The sequence below is a fragment of the Arvicola amphibius genome, chromosome 1 (genome assembly GCF_903992535.2).
Source record: "Arvicola amphibius chromosome 1, mArvAmp1.2, whole genome shotgun sequence".
NCBI lineage: Eukaryota > Metazoa > Chordata > Mammalia > Rodentia > Cricetidae > Arvicola > Arvicola amphibius.
In genome coordinates, this window is record NC_052047.1 from 151,491,637 (window position 1) to 151,505,153 (window position 13,517).

The following is a 13,517-nucleotide window of genomic DNA, read 5'->3' on the forward strand; positions in this document are numbered from 1 at the left end:
GAGCCATACTACTGTAAAGGCTTCCTAAAAACATACAGGTATGAAAGTCTAAATGGAGTCACCAAATAATAATAGAGAGGCAATGTCTCAACTAGATATCTCATTCCACCAAGGAAAACTTTCAATACCAAGAATGGCTTATATTTTGTTGAGTTATTGGCAAAGAGATTCCATGGAAATCCGCAAACATCACAGACTATTGCCAAGGTTATTTGTTACTTTCCACAACCTAATGGTAAGACCATATTACTGAAGGCTACACTAACATATATCCGTGAACATGGAGAAATCAAACTGGTGCCTAACTAGAAGTTTCACCACTGTGGATTAGCATTCATGGTACCAGAAGGTTCTCTGCATGTTATTCAAGGAGACAGGCAATCATCAATAGCTCCCAGCTATAAATCTTATAATCTGTGACCATGACCTGTTTGCAGGATGTGTTGGTGCCACAGTGACACAAGTGTTAAGGGACTAAGCAACTACTTTATGATTGGATTTAAGACCCATTCTTTAAGCTGAAGCCATACCCAAGGATACTAAAGTGGCCAAGATCCTCAGACTAGGTAGGTCATGGGAATAGGGGAAAATCTGCTACTATTATTTCTACGAAAGGAACAAAACAATAACATGAAGCTAACTGACATACTGCTAAACCCATAGGTCAGCACTTTATTCAGTTTTCATAGAAGCTACTTCTTGCAATAGATAGGAATTAATACAGAGACCCACAACTGGACATTGTGCTAAGAGTGAAAGACTTTGGAGCCCTCAATCCTAAATGAAATATTTTCATCAGACTCCTACCCTCAGGGGTCAGGGAACTATGTGAAAAAGGCGGAAAGACTGTAAGATCCAGAGGGGAAGGATGTCTCCAAGGAAGCGAACTGTTTTCTAAACACAAAAGGATGGATGCACACATGAACTCACAGAGACTGTGGCAGCATGCACACAACATGTATAGACTCACACTGGACAAGATCCCAGCACTGAGAAGGGGAAGTGAACACAGGCTCCCAGCTTTAACCAAGAAGCTGTCTGAAATATAAACTCACTGGTGAACGAAAAGTAAGTTTTTGTCAATGGGGTCTCATTGGGAGGATTAGAAATACTTCAGAGTAGGTCTCAGGCTCAGGAGTAGTTGGCCAACACAAAATTAACTCAATGGTATCTTTGCAGACTTTTGATCTTATTTTGATTTGTTTGGGCATTTTTTGGGGTCTCATTGGTCTTTTCCTTGTTTCTTTTTTGATTTCCATTTTCATGCTTTTTGAGTTTTGTTTGTGTACATGTTTCTTGTTTTTTTATTTTTGTATTCTTATTTGTTTTAAAGAGAGGGAGAAAAAAAAGAGAGAAAGATAACCTAAAGTTGGATTGGTAGGGAGCATCTGGTAGGAATGGGGGGCAAACCTGATAAAAAAATATTGTATGAAAAGAATTTCTTTTCAATTAAAAAGTAAGAATTCCCTGTGGCAGAAACAAAAATGGCAGCACCAGGCATGGATTCTCAGCATGTGCGTTGTACCTTTCCCTGTGGGCCACCTGAATCAAAGGATATTCCTGTGTCATGCTTGAGCTATTGAAGCACAATTCATATTCTGCTGTCATCATGACTACTTAGGGCAATGTCTGAGAAGTATGGGACCTAGTGACCCAGACCAAGAGTGACAATGCTGTTTTCCGCTAAATATTTCATTTAAATATTCAAATAGGGTGAACTCTATATGGTGAAGCAAATTGGTCTCATTCTCATAGTTAACTCTTTATCTTTCTAAATCATATTGTTTTGCCTCTTCTCTAAATGGTATCTTGCATAGCTACTTTTGTGTCCACACAGTACGTGGACTTTTAACGTTTAACATTTCCATCTGTGTTCAGTGATCTCTAGACTCAAAGGTACACATAGAGAAAAATAATCTACAATGACCACTTCTTACTGAATGAACAACTCACAGATGATAAAAACACCCACAAGCAGAGAGAGCTAGCTGTAGAGCACAGCTACTCACCTGTCTGATAAACGTCCACCTATGATATGTCCTGTAAGAAGGCCCATCATGAATATAAATTTAGCCACTGAATTCAGTGCCTGAGATCCACATACCAGGTCCCACTGAAAGAGAAGAAAAGCAGCATGATAACCTGTCATGTAATTTGTTCAGATTCTTCAACATGAGCTGCCTCTCCAGCTTTCACTTCATCATCCCCTGACTTCCACCATCTAGCGCAAACAAACCTATTTCTGGGAATTTTCCTGCAATTCTGTTATATTAATGACTTGTAACTTGAGCTAAGAAGTTCTCAAATGGCTAGGCAATGATGGAACATGCCTTTGATTCCAGCACTTGGGAGGCAGAGGCAGGCAGATCTCTGAGTTTGACGCCACCTTGGTCTATGGAGTGAGTTTCAGGACAGACAGGGCTACACAGAGAAACCCTGTCTTGAATCCCTCCCTCCCATAAAAGGAGTTCAAAGATATGGAAATATCATGCAGTGATTTTAGACTATTAAAGAATTTGCTGGATCTTGTGTGTCAGTGCACAATCTCTCGTATGACTACTTCAGCTGTGGAGATGATCCCTGACTTTACTTACCTAGCTATCTATTTATTGGTGAGGACTTTTAACATTTGTGAAGTGTGCTAGCCATTAGCCACATTTTAGCCCATAAAGAAGGTAACATAAGTCTTTTTTGGGGGGTAGTGTTAGGGTTTGAATCCTTGACCTCACACATGTTACACAATCACTATGGTACTGAGCCACATTCCAAGTCAGCCTCTGTAGTTTTGTGTAATCTTCAAGATATCTTAAGTTTGAAATTAAAGGTAATGATACTGACTTGTTATGTTTATGAGGTTCCATGTGAAATATTTGTTTAACCTGACTTGGCATAAAAATTACTTCCTAAACAATGGCCATCACTATAATAAAAGGACAAGGAGAATAAATTATTAATATTTTCAAAACAACAACTAGATGCATTAAATATGTGTTTCATAATAAGTTGAGAAATTATTATAATGACTAAAAATTAAGGCTATTCTCAAAATGTACATTTTTTAGGCTTTTAATAAAGTTCTATCATGAATACTTGATGGGAAAAGGGATTGACTGACCTGGGTCACAGTGGTGGAGAGGAAGGTGCTTCGGTCATACACCCAACCATCCACACAGGGCTCTGTGTCTGGCTCTGCCACACTGGAGAAGCTGCCATTCAGATAAAGGAGATGCCACTGTGGTTGGACAAAGCGACGGCACTTTTCTGGCCTCAGGTTGGAATCCAGGGGGATTGAGATCCTCAGGAGGTCATCTTGACTCAGGATCCCACTATCATTGACAGAGACAGTGTCATTGTCAAGGATGGGAACCCAGCAGCGATGACCAGGAATGGCTGCAGTAAAGTTCTCCAAAAGAGAATGGGGTAACACCATGCCAATGCAGATCAGAAGGAAAGCCATCTGAAGGATCTGGAACCTCCCTAGGTTGCCAACATGAATAAGAAGGTCCTGAAAGGCCATCTAGGCTGAATCCCTATGTCCAGTGGGAGGCAAAAATGATTATATCCAGGTTTCTAAAACTTCTTTTTCACTAAGACACACTAAAAGGGTTGATTCCAATGATTCCAAACTCTTTTTCATGTGCCCCTCTTCTGAGTCAGGGTTAGGTAGGGAGCTGATTACTTTGGAGCCACCAAGAGAAACAGTCAGATGATTTGCTTTCTGTAATGGAATCTGTTAATGATCTGCTTTGTGAGAAATTTTGTCAGTGCACTGCCCCGTGTCTACTCTGGACATTGATCTTCAAAGTTCCTGAGAATAGTCAAGTTAACTTACTATTTCAGGCAGTCATTTACAGAATTTGCAATTTTCCAGAATTGAAAGTAAAGTGGTTTTCATTTTTCTGCTTCATGAAAGTTAGTATTTTGCTTAGTATTAAATTTGTGTGAAAGAGTTAATGAAAACCATCAGATTTGAAAGTAAAATGTGGTTGTCCATGCTCTTACCACATCCAGGGTCTGTGTTGATGTCTGTGGCTCCTGTTACCACGGAGGGGTGTGTGAATGCAGGGAGTCTGGCTAGCCATCTGAGTCCATGGTATATGAAAGTTGACCCTCTCTCACCTGAGGAGACTGTCCCAGAATTCCAGACTGAAAATCTCAGCTACCATCGAGATCCATCTCCTGGGTCTTAGGTTTGCAAACCCTAGCATCTCTTACTCTATGACCTTCTGGAGCGTGTGAAGGAGTGGTCCTGCAGAACCATAGCCACAGGATCTCCACAACTTGGGAGCAACAACAAGAGGAGTTTTGATGAGGGTCCAGTGATGATGGTGTAACAGAAGCCTTGGTCAAGACCAAGGACTCATTGCAATGAACATTAGTGGGTGGGACTGACTAGACAAAAGGGTATACTATGGGTCTCAGGATTTCTATTGCTGTGAAGAGACACATTGATCAAGGCAACTCTTATAAAAGAAAACATTTAATTGGGGAGGGCTTACATTTTCAGAGGTTTAATCCATTAAAATCATGGTGTGACATGGTGGCATGTAGGAAGAGCTGGTGTTGCAGGAGCTGTTACATCTTGATATGCAGGGAGAAGGAAGCCGACTGAGACATTGGGCAATACCTTGAGCACATTTGAGACTTCAAAGCCTGCCTCCACAGTGACATACTTCCTCCAACAAGATTATATCTACACCAACAGGGCCACACCTCCTAATAGTGCCATTCCCTTTGGGGGCCATTACCTTTTAAGCCACAGCACTGTGTGACACACCATAGCTCCAAATGACACTAGAATGGATGGAAAGGTGTTAGAGAGGTGAGAAAGATGGAAGGGTGTGGTATTTTTTGTTTTTAATTAATTTTGGGGGGATTTCTTTAGCAGGGATGCTTCAGGGTGAGTAACAGTTATAGAGGGACTGGAAGGTGAGCAGGATTGGGGTACAAGATGTGAAGTTTCCAAAGAATCAATAAAGAATTATGTAATTAAATTTTTTTCTCCCAAAGCTTTGGGCAAGACTATGGGGGTTTGTTCACAAAAAAGGATGCACACTTTTTTTTTTGTGAGATTGACTGGCTCTCCTATGAAACTTGATGACCATTTACCAGATCTCTAGGTCCAGCTCTTTCAAAGGCAGTCTGGGTCAAGTTCACAACAACCCTGGTGCACTCCGATCAGTACCCTTATATTGGTAAACAGTTGGAAATTTGTTCAAAACTCATTAGCTAGGCTTATGATTTGCACTTTTAGGGATTATCCTACTGTTTGGGTTTCTAAAACTTCCCTATCACTCACCTCTTGCCACCTGTCCTGCCACTTTGGAAGTCTAGGGCCATCTGTTGGCTTCTCTTGCCTTTCCCTAAAACCTACGTTTACTTTTCTCATCCTCAGGCCAATCTTCTCCAGTTTCATTCTCCTCTTTCCAACCTCAGACACCTCCATCCTTTTCCACTAAACTCTATACACTTCTGCCATCTACTCCATCCCTACTACCCCCACTCCCTCCCCTGGATCTATACCACTATCTCCTTCCTCTCTCCCTCTGTCACCATCAGAATCCCATCTGTTGGGTAATATCCCATTTCCTCACACCATCCACACTTTCTTGGCCACTTTTGGTTCTGGTTGAGCACCTATCATGCTCTGGACTCAGAGTCAGTCTTGGCCTCTGTCTTTCTCCTGTGAGAGACCCCACACCTTCCTGAAAGTGGAGTAGGCATAGACTTAGGGGTAGGGATCTACCCTTTTCTAATCTGTGCCCCCTTTTCTACCTCAAATCTGTATGGTTGGAATGCCCTTTCCTCTTTTCTGACAATCTCAAAGCCTTAACTTTCCTTCTGGCGTCTGTCCTCTGCACCTATAGCCTGACCTAGAATGATTGCCAGTAACTCCTTCTGGCTTTGTTTTCCTCAGGGGAAAAGAAACATATTAGGACAGAGTCAATGAAGGTCTTTATTGACACTGATACAGACACTGTTGTGGTTTGAAAGAAAATGGCCCCCAAAGGGAGTGGCATTATAAGAAAGTGTGGGTTTGACTGAGGAAGTGTGTCACTGTGGGGGTGGTCTTTGAGGTTTTTTCTGACTTTACTCAGTGTGACATTCAGTTGACTTCCTGATGCCTGCAAGATCTGGCACTCTTAGCTTCAACACCAAGTCTGCCTGCACACCGCCATGCTCACCATGATGATGGTAATGGGCTGAACCCCTGACAGTGTAAACAAGCCACCTCAATTAAATAGTTTCTTTATCAGACATGGTGTCTCTTCACAGTGGTAAAAGCACAACCAAGCAGAAGTTGGTACCAGGGACTGGGAGTATTGCTGTGATAGGCCTGACTTCTTCTTCTTCTTCTTCTTCTTCTTCTTCTTCTTCTTCTTCTTCTTCTTCTTCTTCTTCTTCTTCTTCTTCTTCTTCTTCTTCTTCTTCTTCTTCTTCGTCTTCTTCTTCTTCTTCTTCTTCTTCTTCTTCTTCTTCTTCTTCTTCTTCTTCTGCTTCTTCTTCTTCTTCTTCTTCTTCTCCCCCTCCTCCTCCTTCTCCTCCTCCTCCTCCTCTTCTTCCTCCTTCTCCTCCTCCTCCTCCTCTTCTTCCTCCTTCTCCTCCTCCTCCTTCTTCTTCTGTTTGGAGTAATATGGACTTCTGTTCTCTGGGTTAAGAGAGTAGTGGAATTGTTTAAGCACTGCTTAATGGGCCATACTAGTAGGAGTAAGGAAGAGAATGGTGCTGCTGTTTGGAAATGTTATGAGCTGACTCAAGAGGTTTCAGAGACGAATTTGAATGTGTTGCCTAGAAATCATTCTTGTAATATTTTGGTGAAGGAAGTGACTGTCTCTTGCCCTTGTCTGAAGAATCTGTCTGATGCTAAATTGAAGATTTTTGGATTAATTCCATTTGCAATAGAAATCTCAAAATATTCTAGTACAGTCTCTGTCATGACAAGATCCCCAAACCATGTGGTCAAAGCTGCCAAGTTCTGCTACATATGGGAGCTGGGACATGCTCTCCCCATTAAATTACATTCAAAGATTACTGCAGGAAAAGGATCTTTAGGAAATAAACATCATTCATATAAACATATATACAATGAAGAATATGATATAGACAAAATAGGCATGGAGAAAGTATTTTTTTTCCTAAAATCTTCCTTCTGTCCCATACCAGATGGCTCCTGATATGAGACAGAAACTCTGAATGTTCCTTTTAACAACAAGCTTGGATTTAGAGAAGTATAGAGCCATTGTTCAACTTCATATGTGTGTGTGTGTATGTGTGTGTGTGTGTGTGAAGGTAAGTATAACCAGTACCTTTATAAAAAATCCATATTCCATTTTCTAAGTGATCCTTAGTGGATAGTTAATTCTTGTTCTGTCAGCATTCAAATGTCTACTGTCTCTTGAATTTTTGATGATGTGTAATTTTCCTGCAAAGGTAAGAGCAGAACCCTGCACCAACCCTATATGGCTTTCCTGTATGGTTGCCAACATTGTGGATGAGCTGTCATTCCTCTATTTCAATAGGTTTCACCTTTTCAAAACAAATCTTTATTAATTTTGATGGTATCCATAATTTTTCTTCTCCTGTGGAAACAAGAGCAAAACCCCTACCTCAATGTAGCACATCTCCTGGTTTCCATTGTGAGGTCACACATCCTTGAAATAAAATGGTTGATTTAATTCAGAAGACTTCTCTATTATCCAATGTCTCTCTGCTGCTGTTGTCCCTTTCTCATTAGCATTAAGAAAATTCAAGGTTAATGAAGCATTATGCAATCGATTTCTGGGGGTATTTTCCATCCCTTTCTGTTTGTTCAGCATATCCTTTATAGTGCAATTTGACCTTTCTATAACTGCCCGACCTGAAGGATTACTTGGTATACCTGTAATGTGCTTTTATATTAAAAACAAAAAACATTTCATTTTCTTAGATACATATGCTGGACCATTGTCTGTCTTTATTTGTACAGGAATGTCCATGATGGTCATAACTTCTAATAAATGTGTGATTACTGAATCAGCCTTTTCTGAGCTCAAGGCATTTGCCCATTGAAAACCTGAATATGTGTTTATGGTGTTGTGTACATATTTTAATTTACCAAATCCCATAAAGTGGAACACATTCATCTGCCAGATCTCATTCCTCTGAGTACTCTTTGGGCTACTTCCTGCAGGCAATAGTGTTTGATTATAGAAAGAACAAGTAGGACACCTTTTTATAATCTTCTTAGCTTGTTGCCATGTAATAGAAAACTCTTTCTTTAAACCTTTGCTATTGACATGATGTTTTTTATGAAATTCAGAGGACTGCAACACACTTCCAATCAATAATTGATCAATTTCTGCATTACCTTGTGCTAGAGGACCTGGCTGACCTGTATGGGATCAGATGTATAATATGTACATACAACAAAGCCTATTCCTGATAATGTCTTGCACCTGGATGAACAATGAGGTCAATTCTGTATAATCTTGTATAAATTCAGCAGTTTCAATATGTAAGACAACTCTTTCAGCATATTCTGACTCAGTAACTATATTAGAGGTTTTTAAAAATCCCTTAGTGCCATAAGAATAGCATATAATTCTGCCTTCTGGACAGAATTATAAGGGCTTTGTTTCACCTTATTTAATTCTTCTGATTTATAACCTGCCTTCCCTGATTTATTTGCATCTGTATAAAATGTACAGGCTCCAATTATTGGTGCATCGTGTACAACTAGGGGAAAAATTCAAGAAGTTCTCGTTATAAGGTTAAGTCTATCGCTTTTTGGATAATTGCTATTAATTTCTCAAAAAAATAGCACACACCCTTTGCCAGGGTTCATTGTCTTCCCATAACTTTTTAAATTCATCAACAGTAAAAGGCACTATAATCTATGCTGGGTCTATACTTGCTAATTGATGAAGTCTCAATTTCCCTTTTATAATCAATTCAAAGACTTTTTCCATATAAGTTTTTTAATTTTTTACTTGTTTTATGTGATAAAAAGATCCATTCTAAGATAATATCATCCCTCTGCATTAAAATTCTGATAGGAGAAATTCTGGAAAGCAATATGACTAGAATACAATTAAGATTTGGATTCACCCTATCTACATGTGACTCCTGTAATTTCTCCTCAACAATCACCAATTCCTATTCCACTTCAGCTGTTAATTCTCTGGGAGTATTCAAGTTTTTATCACCATCTAACGTTTTGTTTAAATGAATTATAAGATCAGGTGTTATCCCAAAAGCTGGTTATATACTGGAAATGTCTCCCAATAATCTTTGAAAGTCATTAAGAGTCTGCAACCAGTCTCTCCTAATTTGTGCCTTTTTTTGTTCTAATTTTCTGTAAGCCTGTTCTGTAACCTAGGCAAATAACAGAATCTCCTCTTTGAATCTTTTCAGGAGCAATTTGTAATCCCCTTTTAGGCAAGACTTTCTTTACTTCTCCAAACATCCATTCTAAAGTATCTATATTTGAATCAGATAAAAAATGTCATCCATGTAATGGTAGATTATAGACCTAGGAAATTGCTTATGTATTATTTCCAATGGCTGGCTGCCAAAGTATTGGCACAGGGTGGGGCTATTGAGCATTCTCTGTGAGAGGATGGTCCATTGATATCTTCTAGTAGGCTGAGAATTATTATAAGTAGGCACTGTGAAGGCAAATTTTCTTTATTCTTTTCTTGTAATGGTTTAGTGAAGAAACAATCCTTTAAATCAATAACTATGAGAGGCCATCCCTTTGGTAACAGAGAAGGTAGAGGAACTCCAGACTATAGGGGGCCCATAGGTTGAATACCTTGTTGATAGCCCTTAGATCTGTCACCATTCTCCATTTTCCAGATTTCTTTTTAACAACAAATATAGGAGAATTCCAAGGGCTGGTAGATTCTTCTATATGTCGAGCATCTAATATGCTCTTGTACCAGCTGTTCTAAAGCCTTCAACTTTTCCTCAGCTAGAGGCCACTGCTTAACCCATATTGGTATTTCAGTTAACCATTTTAAAGGTATGGTTGTTGGTACCTCTGAAGGTTTATCAATTGCTTTATGTTTGTGTACAGCCCGAATGGCTGGTGTCCATCGTCTGTATTATCTTCTAGTATTTTCCTATGAAACATAGGTTTTTGGGGCTGCAGGAATGTTAATCTGGGTATTCCATTGCTGCAATAGATCACAACCCCACAAATTCACTGCAACATTGGCTATATATGGCCTTAACTCTTTCTATTTGCCCTCTGGCCCTATGCATTCAACCTATCTCGTGCTTTGTTTTACCCAAGATAGGGTTCCATTTCCCAGGAACTGAACATCTACTTCTTGAAGAGGCCAATTCAGATGCCAAGATTCTGGAGTAATGATACTTAATTTGCACCTGTGTCTAACAAGCCTTCAATAAAATTGCCATTTATACAAACTCTTAGCTTCAGTCTTTAATCATTTATAAAAGTCTGCCAAAATATACATTTCCTCTGTCCTGCTGGAGTTTTTGACTTATCCCCCACACTTAAGCTATCATTCAGACCAGTATTGATTCTTAGAACAGGCATTGGATTTATTAATTTTCCTGGCAAGACATGTTCTCCACAGTAACTGGGTATGACTGGGCCACATTCATCATGGGGGCCTGCGAGAGGCCCCCCACAGTGTTTCCTGATGGTATCAGGTTGCCTTGTCTATCTGTCATTGACCTACATTCATTGGTCCAATGTTGACCTTTGCCACACCTCCTACATATATCTGGAGGGTGAGTCCTCCTATTTCTGCCATTCCCAGAGTAGGCATTATTCCTAGGGATGTCTACAATCCCTTTTAAAATGTCCCATTCTACCATAATTAAAATATCTGGTATTATGATATTATCTCTTACCACTGGAAATTGCTCCTCCTACCCAGGCTTCCGTACCGTAGTCAAGTGTCTCGACATTTATTGTATGCAAGACCCATTCATCCATGAGTGCTGATCTGATCTTTAAAGGCCCAAGCATCCATTTGCACTCAATGTTGGCATTCTCATAAGCCAAAAATTCAATTATTATACGTCTAGCTTCTGTGTCAGTTACCCCTATTTGTACAGCCCTAGTTAGTCTTTGCAAAAAGTCACTAAAAGGTTCTCTCTGACCCTGTTTAACCCTAAGATATGATTATTTTCTTTCTTGGTTCCTGAATCCTGTCCCAAGCCTTTAAAGCTGCTGTGGTACATAGGGACAAGGTGCGGTCATCATAAAGAGCTTAATTCTGAGGATCAGAATAAAGTCCTTCATGTATAATTTAACCTAGGGAAATCTCAAGTCCTTTTTCTTTTTGTTCTAAAATTCTCGCCTCCTCTTTTAAAAAGCACCTCCACTTTCTAGGACTGTTGAGATGAACTGAGCCCAATCTTGAAGTGTGGCTTTGCTACTGAAAGCCCACGTTTTGACCATTTCCCTAACAAAAGACGAATGTAATCTGTAAGCTACAATTGCTTGTTTAATTTCCTTTATATCAGTCATACATATGGGATCCCATGTATATTCCTTGAAAACCTTAGGGTACTTGGAGCCATATACTTTTTCTGATGTTATTACTGGAAAGGCAGGCAGAACTCTAGGGAAGCTATCCCAGAGATTTTTACATATTGATGAGGTTAAATTTTGCCTTTTTACATTTTGTTCCTGGTCATCAAATTCAATAAGTTCCTCAATCTTTTCAAAACTGTTTACCACTGACTTTTGTAATGGCTAGATTTCCTGTCCAGTGTTCTGTTCTAGTGCCCTCATTGAGGATTCCAAGGTATGAAGTCTGTCCAGTAGAGATAATGTCTCATCCTTGGACATAATCTTTATAGCATGTATATTACCTTCCTGGAGAGACATTCTATCAATCAATCTATCATACCCCTTTGACAGAGTCTGATTAAGACATTTAACAGTGTGAATTCTCTCAAACAATGTTTCAGTACCCATTGTCATTGATTGAGTTTTATGTGCCAAATCAGCCTTTTCCTTCTCTAGAGTGCTGAATCTTCCTTTAAATAAATTATTATCAGTCTGTACCATTTCCAAAAGTATCTCAGTTGACTGAGTGTTGTTAGTTAAATTGGCTGTATATCTCTTCAGATTTCCAACCTCTTTCCTGAGAAGTGTGGTTTAATTCCGAAAAGACTGTACCATTTCTAAAAATACTTCATTCCTAGCCCTATTGTCAAACCATTTTTTAAAGAAAAAAGTATTGTGTAGAAGACTAATCCCCAGAACCAAAAAATAGTGATGTAGAAGGGGCATCATATAAGTCTTGTAAAACCTCACACATGATGTAAGTAAAGAGGCTATTGAAACCTTGGATGGTTAGATTGTCTGACATATTGCCCCTTTAAATTAGCAACTTATGCTCTATATTTAGGATATTAAATCTTACCTGTGGTTCAATTAGCTGGATTAGGTGCAATAACCATAACCTGCCAGTAGGTGTCACAGGCCACCTACAAAACTAATCCAGCAGGGAGTAGTGGTGCATGTGAATTCACCTGTGGCTGGTCTGAAATCTGATTTTAGATCAGAATGTTAAAAGATAAACCACAGACTGTGTGCTCTGTGGATGTCTAGAGCAATGGAATAGGCAAATGCAAACAACCATTAGAATGCTGCAGATCAGCTGGTGCAGAAAGGGGAAGCCTTCATCTCACTGAAATGTCTGGAACGTGCCTTGGTGGGAGGTAAATGGTAGGGTGCATGGGTACTTGAAGCCAATCTGAGGCATGTAAAGAGAAATGAACTGAGGCTAATCTGTAGAAAAGCTGCTGCGTGAGATTCTATATGAACTGCTGACTCCATCCACAGGCCATGGCCTACTGAGGGAGGGCTCATGCTGAGCTGGGTGCACTCCAGGTGGCAGGCAGTAGAACTGGGGGTTCTAAAATCAAATGATGGTTGCCAGATGAAGCTATAAAACAATCCCACAAAAGTTCAAAAGAATGGATAATAAAAAAGATTATTTATTTGAGGGGAAAAACTTATAGATCACCGTCTCAAGCAACAGTCCTCTTGTCACAAACAGAAAACAGAGAGTCTAGCAGCCAGAACAGGAGCTGGAAGCAAGAGAGAGAGAGAGAGAGAGAGAGAGAGAGAGAGAGAGAGAGAGAGAGAGAGAGAGAGAGCATGGATCCAGCTGCTTTTTAAAGAATAAGAGACCACGCCCCAGTGTGTTGCCCACGTGGACAACTGTATCTACATAAACCTGACAGAGCTTGGGAAGTAATTCTAGACAGAAAAGAATAAAGCATGGCTTCTTAGTAGCAGCAATTTCTTGGGTCTTCTCTGCTTGCTAGAGGCAAGCAAGTGCTCTTAACTAAGAGGGGCTTCCTGACTCAGCTTTAGCTGTAAAGCCTTGCAGCTCTTTTAAGAGGTCCTGCCAAGAACACTTAAATAGTGTTGATAAAAAGCTGACCACACGCTTTTCTGTTTTCAGCCATAGCAGGATAAAAGTTGTGCCAGCTTTCTGGGCTGTCCTGCCAGGGCAAACTCTGACTCTTTCAGGCAGGTGGTC

The 13,517-nt window shown here is 39.9% G+C and overlaps 1 protein-coding gene across 9 annotated transcripts in view; it reads right to left on the reverse strand.

Moving 5' to 3' along the window:
* The window catches only part of LOC119812779 (solute carrier family 22 member 19-like), a 43,257-nt gene that overhangs the window by 23,968 nt on the left and 5,772 nt on the right, over positions 1-13,517 (reverse strand). The window contains exons 2-4 of one of the 9 annotated variants that reach the window (XM_038327728.1): positions 4,749-4,794; positions 3,116-3,326; positions 2,010-2,113 (exon numbers count right to left, since the gene is read on the reverse strand). In XM_038327728.1, coding sequence (XP_038183656.1) covers positions 2,010-2,113; positions 3,116-3,326; positions 4,749-4,794 — 361 coding nt within the window. Of the gene's footprint in view, positions 1-2,009; positions 2,114-3,115; positions 3,976-4,002; positions 4,425-4,748; positions 6,279-13,517 lie in introns of those variants that run through there. The other 8 variants (XM_038327760.1, XM_038327719.2, XM_038327745.2 and 5 more) reach the window with 8 other exon arrangements.